The 14,175-nt window shown below is 42.9% G+C and overlaps 1 protein-coding gene across 3 annotated transcripts in view; it reads right to left on the reverse strand.

Annotated features, from left to right (window-relative positions):
• Positions 1 to 14,175, reverse strand: part of Pcl (polycomb protein Pcl) — an 82,806-nt gene that overhangs the window by 23,548 nt on the left and 45,083 nt on the right. For all 3 annotated transcript variants that reach the window (XM_065446937.1, XM_065446935.1, XM_065446936.1), the window contains 4 exons: positions 12,131 to 12,242; positions 11,463 to 11,589; positions 11,301 to 11,368; positions 10,701 to 10,856 (listed from right to left, as the gene is read on the reverse strand). In XM_065446937.1, coding sequence (XP_065303009.1) covers positions 10,701 to 10,856; positions 11,301 to 11,368; positions 11,463 to 11,589; positions 12,131 to 12,242 — 463 coding nt within the window. The remainder of the gene's footprint in view (positions 1 to 10,700; positions 10,857 to 11,300; positions 11,369 to 11,462; positions 11,590 to 12,130; positions 12,243 to 14,175) is intronic.

Raw genomic sequence — 14,175 nt, forward strand, 5'->3', positions numbered from 1 at the left:
TTTATTGTATACTACATTAATACTACTGTAGTACTACTAATGTATACTATATGATGAAATTGACTCACCCCAAGATCAAATCAGGCTAAATAGTGACTTTGACAAAACAGTTGCATGGGGCCATCAATGGCAAATGGCTATAACTATGAAAAAAGAAACGTCTTTATGAGGATAACACTAAGGAAAAAGCCCCTTCTCTTCCACTATTTTGCCCACAACACTTATATCTCCGAAGTATCTCACTATAAATATCTCGGTATCACATATCCCACAATCTTTCCTGGTCAAAACATACTGACACTGTAATAGCTAATTGTCTTCGCAAATTGTTCACCCTCAGACAGTCGCTAAACTACTCCACACCAGCTGTCCGCCTCCTGGCATATAATACAATAGTTCGTCCTACTTTAGAACATGCAATAATCATTTGGGACCTCTACACAAAAACAAATTTTGAAAAATTAGAAAGAATTCAAAAGAAAGCTGTCCAATTCATCTACAATTCTTACGGTTGAACTTCTATAACAGATCTCCTTAAATGTAGTGGCTTCTCTTCAATTAAAGAACAATACGAGTTTCCTGATTAAAATTATTTTTTCAGCTAATGAATGGCCACTACCATATTGATACCTCACACATCTTAACACCTGTAACTGGTTATGCTACTCGTCATAAACACTCCCTAGCAGTAACCCTTTAACACTGCACAACAACTGCTTCAAATACTCATATTTTACAAGAACAATAGTTGATTGGCATAAACTTCTTGATGAAGTCGTTACACAAAATTCTTTATCCCGTTTTCAGGCGCACCTGCATTCATGACTCGACCGCACATAGTTTATTTGCTCCTTTCTTCATGCATTTTGTCCTTTTGCCATGTTGAATTCAAGCATCAGCATGATTGCTTGAACTGTGTGTTTGTATGAATGTACTTGTATGTTTCCACCCTGGTAAGATCTTGTAAAAGATTGCAGTATCTATAAATAAATAAATAAATAAATTGGGCTCCGGTAACCTTAGCTTAGGTTACCTTAGGTTTTGCCAACGCATGTGAATCCAGCCTAACTGGCTCCTGCAGGTTAAGCTGGATTCACACATGATGGCAAAACCTGACCAGCTCTATGGGTTAAGCAGTGATCACTTGATGCAGGTGCCACAGGGCAAGATTTTCACACGGCCGGAGTACATTCTCTGAATTCGCATGCTTTCACTCAACTCCCACACTTTTGTGCAATGCCAAAGCACAGAATGTGAGAGCATTGTTCTCTGCGCCTCGTTCCAATTAACAGACTTTGACACCAACAAACCAACAAAGTAAGAATTCTCTTTTGCATCGCAAACATGATTCCACACTAGATAGCTAGCCTAGCGAGCCAGACCAATCCAGCCCACGTTAACAGACTTGAAGCTCAGTGGACTACACAGAGAACAGACGAACGCCAAATGGATGGACAGAAATATCGGCCAGCATTTTTAATCCAGCATGCAAGTGGAGAAGACAAGACTAGCTGAGGGCAGCACCTCCTGACGGTGCATGCATCACATGATATACTCTCTGTTGCGGAAATCCTTGTTTCTCTCCATCGTGTGAATCGTGCTTTACCGCAATTGTGTAAAAAAAACAAAAAAAGGCTGGCTCTCTCCTAATGGAGAGGAGATGTAAGCATGGAATGGCTACTGGCAAAGCAGACTCGTTGGAGACGATACTAGCCACAATCTTAAAATGGGCGTAGTGCATGTTCACAATGGCACACCTCCCCACATTACACCACACCACGCCATACTGTGCACTGGTCCGTATGGACGCAATAGTTTCCTGTCACAGACAGAACCTCATTGCAAGTCTCGTCTCGGTCAAGCAGCTATCCGCGGTGCGCCGAATGCCACAGGCGCTGCCGGCGCACCGGATGCGCTGTGGAACTTACAAACCAGTGGCATTAAAAAGGGCACAGGCAACTCTGTCTCAGCGCCAAAAGATGTCAATCAAGTGTATAGTGCCCTGTATCGCCTTTTTGAACGTTGCTATTGGAAATGACAAATTAAATTACAGTGTACTAAAAGTTACAGCTTGAGTAATATTGTGAACAAACAATTGGAAGAACTAAGAGGAAATATTTTTTTGCAGCTTGTTGGGAAGTAATTAGCGTATGTAATGCAGTCTTGACTGGTTGCCCGGATGATCTCGTTTTCTTCTCACAACTAGCCCAGATGTTCATGTTTGAGTGGCTGGATAACGGCTCTGGCTTTTGGCTCAAAGTCACTTGAAGGCTGCCAACAATGGAAGCTAAAAGCATTTCATGCTTAACATGGAAGTGGCCAAGCTATCTGCAGCAACGCTGCCAAAGCTAAACAAGAAGCGAGTCATAAGCCTCACTGTGTGCAATTGACAGTGTAGTTGTATTTGATCGGCAATGTTTTACGCAGAATAATTACTTCATACATTACAACTACAGCCTGTGGACTCAAGGGCATGTCAAATCACATATTATTTGGGCATCTTTATGCTTCCAATATGCGACATACTACATTTTGTTTGTAAGCGAAAGTGGTGCACTGCAGCCGCTGGTCGAAGAATTGTCTCACTCGGCTCTTTTATGCTTGCCAACAAATAGGTTCAGCCTCCAACCAGAATGGCAAAATGAGTCCGCCAATCCATTCACACTGCATTCCAGAGAAAGGAGATCCCTGTACTTCCACCCCTTTTAACTCCTCGGAATGGAGACAGTTGGACCATTCCTACTCTTAGAATGGTCAAGGCGGTCCATTCTATTCCTCTAATTCCATTAAATTAAATGCTTTCTCTATAATTATTTACTACTTTTACTTGTGTGCTAATGACAAAAATAAATAAAAACAGGTATTTTTGAAGTCTTAACAAAATACTACATACTCTTTTCTTGCACAGCTTTGCAGCCTCTTATTTCTTCATGGCATTCTCACCTGTAATCTTTTAAATTAGTATTGTAAAGCAAAGTACAAAATAATCTTGCACTTTGTCCTCGTTTTGGGTGATTTCAATTATTTCAGGGAAGATCAGGCAAGCAATATTAATACATGTCATGGAAGAATTAACACAGCAAGCTGGGCGATTCGATGACTGAACATATTCATGCCCACCCTAGGAATATGTTCACAGAAGAAACATGTTAAAATCGTGTTTTACTCTTTTAGGTAACCTGGAAAATGATATATAAACATTAATAACTTATCCTGCTAGAAGTGGAAGACTTGTTGACTAAACTGGTGGCGCTCTTAAACACATAGACTGTTCGCTGATTTGTATGAATAGGTTATTACATTGAATTGAAATACTTAGGCTGTGCTTTTCTTTTTATTAGCTTTGCTTGTAGACACTGTTATTGCTCCGGTAATGAGGTTTCTAAGTATGTTATGTGGTGCGCTTTGCGTTTTCTGTAGACTACTGTTCGCTCGCTTTCGGCACGCCTTACTCGCTCCCACATGCAAGATAGAGCTGCGTTCGCCAGCTCACCCTCACACGCTTTCACTCGCACATACAGCATGCCACGAGCGGCAATGATTTTATTACCCTTGGACTTCATACGGAACCTCACAGCGACAGCAGAAATGCACCTGGAGTGTCCATATAATTGCTATCGCAAATAAAAAGTGCTTGTGTAGTCATTTTCAGTGTATTGTTACAGCTTTGTAGCATTGCCTATAATGTATGAGACAGAGTATACAGTCGAACCCACTTACAACAAAATTCAAGTGCCGCGAAAATTCCATTATTATAACCGATAATTGTTATAACCGGGTTGCATGAAAAAATCAAAATAGGGGGATGGCAGAGGTCATATGAGAAAACTATACAGGCAGGGAGGCCAGTACTCCTCCCCGCCACCTTCCTCCGCCTGGCAGCTGATTGCGTTCACTCGTTTAACTGCTTCCTGGGTGATCCGATCACGTTATCAAGCCGCGGCTGTCGGCGTGATTGAATGGCACTGTTATAACAACTGCAAAGAGGTGCCACGGGTGGCAAGCGATATGCGAGCACCGCTAAGGCATCACTTTGGTAGTCCCAAAAGGGGCCTTTTAAAATTTGCGAGAAGGCTGCTGCGGCAGCTTGTCAGCTTGATAAATCCAGAAGAAACGCTGAGGAGAGATCGCCGGAAACATTTCAGCACATACTTCTCACTGGCTTGCACGAGAAAAGCCTATGTCCATCGGCCATGCATGCTTTATGCAAAGCTTGCCGATAGCCTTCTCCAAGGCATCCAAGAGCTCCACGTAGTGCAGTGGAAGGTTCCTCGCGAAAACGAAGCTCTGGAGGGACTGAATCACGCTGGCCCTCCTGTGAGGACAACGTTGAGACAAACCTGCCCTACTGCATCATTGCTGCTGTTGTCGCCGTCGCTATCTGATGGAAGCATGTTCGCGACAATCCTCTCATCGGTTAAAAGCACTTAGTTTCCAAATCTATAGCCGTGCGCTTTCTTTTCACCGGCAATGGCATGCATTGCCGATGATCAGCGGGCAGATCAGCCATCTTCCATTTCACCGGCGAGTCAAGCGAAGTTGAGAAACCACGTGGTCGGGAACGACTTCGACACAACCAACAACTACGAATGCGAGCGATTAAGCTGTTCGCACAACTGCACTGAATGAGGAGCCAGCGAGCAGCATGATGATGATGACAGTGATCTAAACAAAGGAAAGATGCTTGATTCTGCAACCCGTAAGGGAGAACAACATGCGAGAGAAGTGGTTCTTGCCGAGGGGTGGGGGTGAGGAGGAAAACTGCAATCTCTGCAATCCTCGTGGGAGCACCCAGCGGGAGCATGCATAGGGAGCACGGCTTAGCGCAATCTGCTTGCAGTGTAGTTCACGCGGTCCATTTGCATTTCGTAGAGTAGAGCGGCATAGAGCTATGGGCGCAGCCCATTCGTGTTCAGAGGGGTGGAAAAGCCACGGGAGAGAGCCGCGTGGAGATGGCTGTAAAATGAGCGCGTGATGGCTGTTGGAGCAACAGCCCATCATGCAGTGGCTCGAATTTCTCTTTCCTTTTTTTTCAAGGATTTCGCATTTCACTACCTTGCGGCTCAGACACCCAGCAGCCAGACTTCATTGTTATAACCGATAATGCGGTGTCCAGGCATTGTAGTAAGCGGGTCATTTCACCATGGAAAACATACAAAAGTCGACGGTTCAGCAGCTTCTCATTGTTATGAACAATATATTGTTAAAACCGGCATCGTTATAAGTGGGTTCGACTGTATATTTCACCCCTGTTACTTGCTCTCCATCATGACAGTAAGGAATAAATGGTAAAATCAGCCATCGCTTAGTCTGATGGAATGTTGGTTCTTTATGGCAGCAAACGCCACCACAGATCCCGAGGAACAGGCAAGGAGACAGACGATCACGGGGTGCTTTCGCCACTGAACGTTTAAAGCTTTATTCTGGGTTTTCGCAAATTCAATTAGCTTTTGTCTAGCATTTCGAGTTTCTAAAGAAAAATCTTCGCGAATGGAATATGATGTTCCCTTCAGTTTGTGTGCCGAAAAGAGAATGCGATCTTTGTCCTTAAAGACGGTCAGCTTGGCTATGATGGGTCTCCGCTTGTCTTCGCTATGTCTTCCCAACCGATGCACCCGCTCAAATTGTTGTTCATTTATTTTGATGCCAAGCTTATTAAAAATTCAGATGATCATCTCATTCTTCAGCAAGACCTTCAACAAATTATTAGCTGGTGCAATAAATGGCTAATGACTTTAAATACCTCAAAATGCAAAGTAATGTCATTTATCCAGAAGTCTACAACCTCCCCATATCCTTACCATATTAATAATTACACTGTTGCAACGGCTACACAATATAAGTATCTAGGAGTTCTATTCACATCGAATCTTTCTTGGACAAAGCATATCACGTCCATTTCAGCTAACGCCTCTCAATCGTTGGGGTACTTGCGACGCAACTTAAGAAATGTTCCTTCAAATGTTCGCAAGCTAGCTTACCTAACTCTCGTTCGTCCCAAGCTCGAGTATGCATCTCCAATTTGGTCCCCTCACCAGAAATACCTCATTGAAACGCTAGAACGGATCCAAAACAGAGCAAGCCGCTTCATCATAAACAATTACAGCTACCAGTCTAGTGTAACAGAAATAAAAGTTAAGCTTTCATTACAATCTTTGAGCACTCACCGAGACATTGCCCTTTTATCACTCTTCTACAAATTCCTTCACTCCACTCGAACACCCGCATGCTTGAGACGACCCTACTCCACGTCACATAGGCTTCATAATCATTTCAGCTATGCCCGCCTTTACGGCTCTACAAATGCATTCCATTACTCTGCTCTTCCTCGTGCTATCAGATTATGGAATTCGTTCACGGACAGCGTTGCATGCCGGCCAACGATTCATTCCGTGATGCTTTGACTGAATACATGACTAAAGAAGTGTGAATTTTACGGTTGTCGCACAATGCTTTTTTGTACTTGCACTATCTTTTACAGCTTATTGTCGCATTATTACTGTTATGTCGTATGTTTACCATTCTGTTGGAATGCCGCGTTAGTAACTTTCCTGTCTTTTTCTTTAATCATTAACACTGTTTAACACTCTGGTCTTGTTAATTACACGACTTCACTGAAAACAATTTGTGTGATTTATTCCTTGCTATTATATTGTTTTCTTTTTTTTCCCCAGTGACTCTTGAGCTAGGTAATTCTTTTTCATTTCGGTTGCACTTGCAGTTGTAGTTTGTAAACTAATACGGTCTTACAGGTGTCATATATTCTATGTATTTTCTATGTACTGCCCCCCTTACTCAATGCCTCACTTTGAGGCCTATGAGGTATTTTTAAATAAATAAATAAATAAACATCTATAGGCACCCTGCAGATGTACCTAGCTCCAGCCCTAACTAGGGCGCTATAGTGGCAGCGTGAGCGTATGTCAAGATTAGTAGCTGCAGCAGCCTCCCCCCCCCATTATAGAGTTCGGCTGTACTCTACACTTTGTTTTGTTCTAAACCATTTACATTTCAACTGAAAACTGAGATTTTCGAGGTTAAGTGCGATCAGTTCACGTACAAACCGCAATACCTACTATGCAGTGGGGTGCAAGTGTTTAGAACAATGCTCCAGGTACGAAGCTTTTTGCCAGTATAGATATCGGAGAACCAACGGCACGATCTCTGGAGCCAGCTGGTTCATTAAAGAAAGTCAGCTACATGCTTGGTATTTTCGTTAAATTGGTTCTGATGACTAAAGATAGCATCATGCTGTTATCTGCAGTAGGTTTTTTTTTTCCATTCGATTGCGCTTGTGTTCAAGAGGCAGAGTGCAAAGTGCATGAAGCTGATGAAAGTAAACTCAAATGGTAACGGCTGCCGAATGGCACTTAGACAAAGCCATGATTTAGGCGAGCAGACATGCCTCCGCTACATTTCCAGCACTGCCATAACAAGGCGTTAGCCGTTTTGCAGCATTTTGGAACAAGCAAACACACGCCTACAGCGTGCTGCTGACAATATGGCGACGTCTTGTATGATGCTGCCCCATTGTACACATACCTCTTTAAGGATTGTTTACACATTAAAAATAATTCATATTCCAAAATATGTGCCCTTGATCACTCTGCAAAAAAAAAAGGGGGGGTTTAACGTGCCAAAACCACTTTCTGATTATGAGGCACGCCGTAGTGGAGGACTCCGGAAATTTCGACCACCTGGGGTTCTTTAACGTGCACCTAAATCTAAGTACACGGGTGTTTTCGCATTTCGCCCCTATCGAAATGCGGCCGTCGCGGCTGGGATTCAATCCCGCGACCTCGTGCTCAGCAGCCCAACACCATAGCCACTGAGCAACCAAGGCGGGTTAATCTATCACTCTGCAGATCATTCTGAGGTACGCGCGCCACGCCTGGCATTGTGCCGCAGTTAACGAGAAGCAGCTCGGCTGTGTGCCGCACTTTCACATGTGCTGAATCTTACTGGGACAAGTTTGTGACGCATTCTCTGACCCCCAAAATTACTGTAATTAATTTTGTTACTTTTTGGGATACTTTTGAGGCATGCTCGCCGCACCTGGGGTTGTGAAGCAGTTAACAAAAAAGCAAGCCGGCCGTGGTGACAGTTAGTTTGGCGTGTGCTGAATTTTAGTGGGACAAGTTTGCGACGCTTTTTTATGGCCCTGCAACCAACATATAGGTACCTTCTTTCAGTACTCACGCTTGTCGAAAACGCGACGAGCGATTGCCAAGAGTGATAACACGGGAGTGTGTTGCTTGCGCCAGCAGGACGAGTAAAAGATAACGCTGAGGAGCTCAAAAACCAAGAACTTGACAATTCTGTCTTCTGAGCGACTGAAAACAGGCTTTGCACCTACAAATTTGCCTTCAGTGCTACTAGAAGGCATTCTGTGAGCGTGTAACATGGTCTGGATGATAGCCTGTGTTGTAGCTACCTCTGTGTACTTGGCGTACCGTAGCATGGCTGAAGCCAAGTTGTTTTGGAAATGCACAGTCACCTGTGTATTAGTGCTCTTAAAGTGCAGGAAATAATGCCCGAGGAGGAAGGGATGCTTGAAAATCAGATGTTTTCTTCCTATTTTATGGCATTGTTTGGGAGGCGTCTATTTACCACGAAATGTATGGAAGAGTGAATTTATCTGTAATGCTGCCCATTCACCACTTAAATGCATTTCACCTCTACACACAGTATTCCTGTTAGGTCAATATGCCAAAATAATACATGCTTGTAATTTATTTTTTTTCAGCTGATGGTGTCCGGTTGAGCTTCATACGGCAACGAGTGCTGCTTACCTGGTGTCACAACTTTGGATCAAAGCACAAAAAGCCCAGAACGAGCATTCATATAGAGCAAAATAAACATGTCATCATTTCAGAAGACGCCTTGCATTTACTTTATGAAATTGCACGTGGCACAGATTTGGTGGACGCTTGTAAAGATTGTTCGTAGTAATTTTTACTACATAATAAAGCGATTCCGCACCGAAGCTGTGCGTGGTTCAGCAGTATAAGCGGAGAAAAAAAAAATGCCACGCCAATCAGCGGAACCGGCATGGCGTGTGCCAGCTGGCTTTCAAAACGAGTGCGCTCAAAACCAAAACCGGAAGGTGTTAATCCCACCTGATTCGTGCGCTACAGTCAATTCGGCCACTGGGCTCTATGGGAGTGTCTGCTCTTGTTGAACTTCTTTCTCTATGACGTCATCCCGTACAGAAAATCAACCCAATCATACAAACTGCTTCGCTGTGAATGAGAATCTCCGCATCATTGTTGATCCTGCTTCTTGGGCAATAAAATTTGGAACTGTGTTTCGTCTTCTTCCCATTCAAAAAGCAACACTTTCCTATCGTTGACAAGATCGGGTAATGTGAGATACGTAGTTTGAAAGGTTAGTTGTTTCTGCAAGAAGCACATTGTGTAATGGGCATTCAGTATCCCCCAAATCTAAAGCACCTGACACCGCAATGAACACTAGTTACTAGTGTGGCTTGCCACTAAGCCATTCCAGCTGCTGTGTGAAATTCTGGTTTGGTTCACAAGTTTTACAAAGCCTAATATAATGTTCGTGATGAAAGAACACTTCAGGCATGTCGCTAACTTGTGCACAAGCTCTACATTATCTTATGAACATGCAGAGCAACAGCCGTGGTGTGCTTACACTTTTCTGCAGGAATCACTTGATTTCCTCAGTTGTTAAATCTAAAACAGGAACCCGATGTGCATATTGCTGCAGGTAAGTTCAATAATAAATTTCTGCCTTGTCACTGCTTTGATTGTAGCTTGAGGAACACATGTTCCAGTGATTTCGAAACCACCTGCCACCACCTTCTTGACTGTAAACATGAGCTTTCCCTTGAGGTTAGTTAGCACTGCAAAAGAATGGGTCCAAGTCTGGCAGTTCGAAAACCCTGTCGTTATTATCACGGGCACGCTGTTTGCTGCCATAACGAGCGCTGCACCAGCCTCGCTCAATGATTTGCAACTTGCTGGCTGAGTCGCCCAGCCAGCAAGTGGGCCACAGTTGGTAGCCAACTGTGGCCCACGCACACAGTAACATACTCGGACAATGCGCACTTTGCGACAGGCCTCTGACTGCAGCGCCACTCCTGTTGTCATGACATGGACAAGCTGTGAACTACGCTGGTCGGCACACATACCCATCTAGCCACCGTAAATGCGTTAGCTAGATTTCGTTGCTTAATCAGGGCTGTGTGTGTGTGTGTGTGTGTGTGTGTGTGTGTGTGTGTGTGTGTGTGTGTGTGTGTGCGCGCGCGCGTGCGTGCGTGTGTGTGTGTGTGTGTATGTATGTATCTATCTATCTATCTCTCTGCCTGCCTGTCTGTCTCTGTGTGTGTGTGTGCATGCACTATCCAGATTTGCTATCCAGAATGCAATAAAAAAAATCATTTTCTGAATAGATTTTTTTTATTTTTGCCGGTACTTAAAAGGACTAAATAATAACACTTCAAGATTTTAAAATGAAAAGATGGTAATGGCTTTGCTACAAACCTTCATCATGTATCTTACTTCATACAGACTGAATGGGTAAAAAGGAATACAGAATTTTCTGCGTGGATAAAAATTATGCTTCTAGCTAGAATGTACCCCTTTACAATAATTAATTAGCTAGCGCATAATGGCAGTTTCCATAAACCACTGTTCACACACAACAGAGAGAGCAAAAGATAGCTTCTTGCTCACCCTGGAGCAGCCTTGGAAAGTGGTGCTCGTGGAGGCAAGGCAGGCGCAACACTTCGATGTTCCCTTGGTGCTTCTTCCCCAGGAATGGGAGGAGCAGTTCTGTTTCGAAGTCCCCATAATGACGTTCTCTTCTTAACTTCCTTGCCGGATTTAAACCTTTAGAAATAGAAAGAGCCCAAGTTGAAAAAAAAAAATGCTTCCGTTATTGTCAAGCACCTATGTCCAAAAGAAAAAAAAAATAGGGCGAGGAAAGCAAATAAGATGGAACAAACAAAGGGTGCAGCCAAAGGAGAGAGGGTCACAAGGCTTTATAAGCTGCACCGAAGATATACAGTGGGCACTGCATATAATGCAATCACCTGATTTTCGCTATCACCAGCTATCACAGCATTCTGTTCAATAAAAGTTTTCATTCTTTCATACCAACAATGATGCCACCAGTACAAGCCATGAGTGTCAAGCAATGTGTTGCTTGGCACTGATGAAGTTTTCTTTATTTCTTCTCACATGCATGCACCATATTCACCATTTATAATAATTCTGGCTTCCCATCACTTAAAAATATTCCCATAAACTATCAAGATGTAGGAACAACATTACCTGGCCCTATCACTGCACAGGCACCCATAAATGTTTGTTCGCCTTTCCCGGACAGAACACCGAAAAATCTAGATAAAAGAAGGCATACAAACTTGGGTTATAGAAAACACAGCACTACTACTCGCGATGCAAACTACACAAACACATCAAAAAGGTACATACTTCAGATGGCAACTGCAAGGCCAGCCATATAGAGTTGAGGTATGGAAGGATTACATCATCTAAGTCGTAATACTTCTTTCGACGTTCCATGACCAAGTTGTACAATGTCAAATGAGTAATGTCCATCCTGAAAAAAATAATTCCAGGTTTCCAAGATCAAGTTTCCAAGATCAAACAAAACACACTCGAGAACAGTCACTGCCTTGCACAGGAGTGGGCTGTACATGCCCTTAAACAGACATGCAAAATGACCTTGCTTCAATGCATGCAGCACACTGCCATTCTTTCAATGCTCCTGCGGCATAGTGTACAATTATGTAAATGCTAATATTTCAGAAGCATACCAGACATTTTAAACGCTACACATGCAAGCAACCCCTTCTGGTTTGAATTTGGCACCCAAAGTACTGCCATTTAGAGTTACTGTGAAAGAAAATACCCTGTTTAAAGCAATGTATAATTTATTGCACAGTGCACAGTGTACGTTAACTATCGAAAGAACTATAAATAAAACTTTCTTGCCCTCTACCAAAATTTTAGACCTAAAAGCATAATTCCTCTGCCCAACGATTACTTTTAATACCACAGTACCACCCATAGGCAAAGTTCCTCATTGCATGGTCAACATGATCTCCTGTTCAATAACAAAAGCCAATAAGTGGACAAACCAAGTCAGGGGCATCCGCTTGACAACTTCTGGCCCATTATTGCACACAGAGCATGTAAAGTAGTAAAAGCTGTCACCATATAGCAGTGGGGTTTCAAGGCCTTGGATGCAAGCTGAAAAATGAATGCATTAGCTTGAAATTACTGTTCAATGCATTGTTTCCTAGCATGCTTTAAAAACAAGGCTTTGGACTAATCTATGAAGGGCATCAAAACCAAAAACAGTGCTTGATGACATCCATACAAGACTGAAGTGACCCAATGCCCATGTTGCACTAAACATAGACCAATAGACAGCTACGATGAACTCCTAGAATGTCCACAGTGTTATTACTTAAGGAATTATTGAAGGGAGGAAAAGTTCACAAAATTGGTCCACATGTTCATAAACAAAAGTATTAAAGGACAAAAATGAAAGCATCAAGCATGCAACTGCTATAAAGTTCTGTTTGATCATGCATTAGCCCTTTAAGCGCTTTATTATTCTGACCAAAGGTAACATTATTTTGCTTTTTTATGGCACATCTTCAAACTACCCTTTCTTGAAAACACTTCTAAAAAGCTTTCAACCAATACACTTCACGCTATATGCATGCAGACCTCATTTTACCTCTTTACTGAGCAATATGCATATATTGCTTATTGCTGCAAATGGTACAATTCAAATCAGGGAAATGCGTCAATTAACCCATTGAGGGTCGATGCCGTAAATATACGGCACCGCGAACAGGCCGGTAAATGGTCGACGCCGTATATTTACGGCGCCGTCTGTACGTTTAAAACGCGTGTTATTTTCCTAACTTTTTCTTCCCTGACATGTGCTGCCACTATGTGGGAATACATAGAATTTTTTTCTCGCGTCTCTCTTTTTCAGTTTTCATTGTATAGTTTTTTTTTGCTCCGGCGTGTCTGCTACCGCTCGCACATTGGCGCGCTCGGGGGCGCGCGGCGGTTAGTTTCGGTTTTGTTCCGCACGCGGTTTCGGCTTCTTTGGCTCGCAAAACCGATGGCTATCTCGTTCTTGTCACTCAAAGGGTGACCGCCTGTTACTCGCTCGTTTGTTGCTCACAGGGGTCTGCATACAAAGGATGCCGCCGTGCATGCGTTTCCTTTTTTGGCGCTTTATTCAGAAGTTGCCTCCCACGGCTGCTCAGGGAAGCAGTACCCAGAGGAGGTGCCACGCCTGCGCCAACACCACTAGGCAGCAAAAACGTCGCAAGGACACTAGGTACCTGTGCGCTGAGTGCAACAAACCGCTCTGCGTGGAGCCATGCTTCAAGAACTACCACACGCTGGAGAAGTATTAGTGCAAAGTAACATTTGAGACTTGCAAAAAAATTTCGCATGCGCATTCTTCTTGTGTATTTTTCTCGTGTGGACATTGTGTATAACAATGCGCCAATTTTTTTTTTTAATTCTTATAACTTTATTTGCTATTTTTTATTGTTTTTCATGAATAAACAGTCCATATATGCCAACGCCAAACATTTTTTTCTCACTTTACGGTCACCCTAGAAAAATTACAGTAAATTTTTTCGAAATAGCTCCCTCTGAAGAATTTAAATGTGCAATAAAATAAATCGACCCTGGGCTGTCACATATGGCGAAAAAAATCGACCCTCAAAGGGTTAACAATGCTTCAAAATTAACTATATTGCGTAGCAAACTTCGCCACCAAAAAAAGCTTTTGCTTTAGACGAGCTGAGCTCGTCCAAAGTAAAGTTTACCAGTATCGTGCTGACGAGTTAAGGTCGTCCAAAATGCCCAAGAGATTAAGAAACTAAATCCTCTGCCAGTTACAAATCATTTCCCATTCACACAGTAAAAAACCAGTCCCAAGCTGATGCCTTGTGGAACTTATTAAGCGCAAAGTCACTCATGTTTTCTTTCCAATGACTTTACTGTGTGTCACCCAGGGACTCTTTCAACATGCTTTCCAAGTTTTTAATTTGTTGTAAATCAAAATGAAGTGCTATTTATACACATACAGGCAAGTCCCTTAACAACAGTGCATTGTGCCCTGCTGCGAGTAAATGTGCATGTTTTA

This window comes from Dermacentor albipictus, chromosome 1 (genome assembly GCF_038994185.2).
Source record: "Dermacentor albipictus isolate Rhodes 1998 colony chromosome 1, USDA_Dalb.pri_finalv2, whole genome shotgun sequence".
NCBI classification, from domain to species: domain Eukaryota; kingdom Metazoa; phylum Arthropoda; class Arachnida; order Ixodida; family Ixodidae; genus Dermacentor; species Dermacentor albipictus.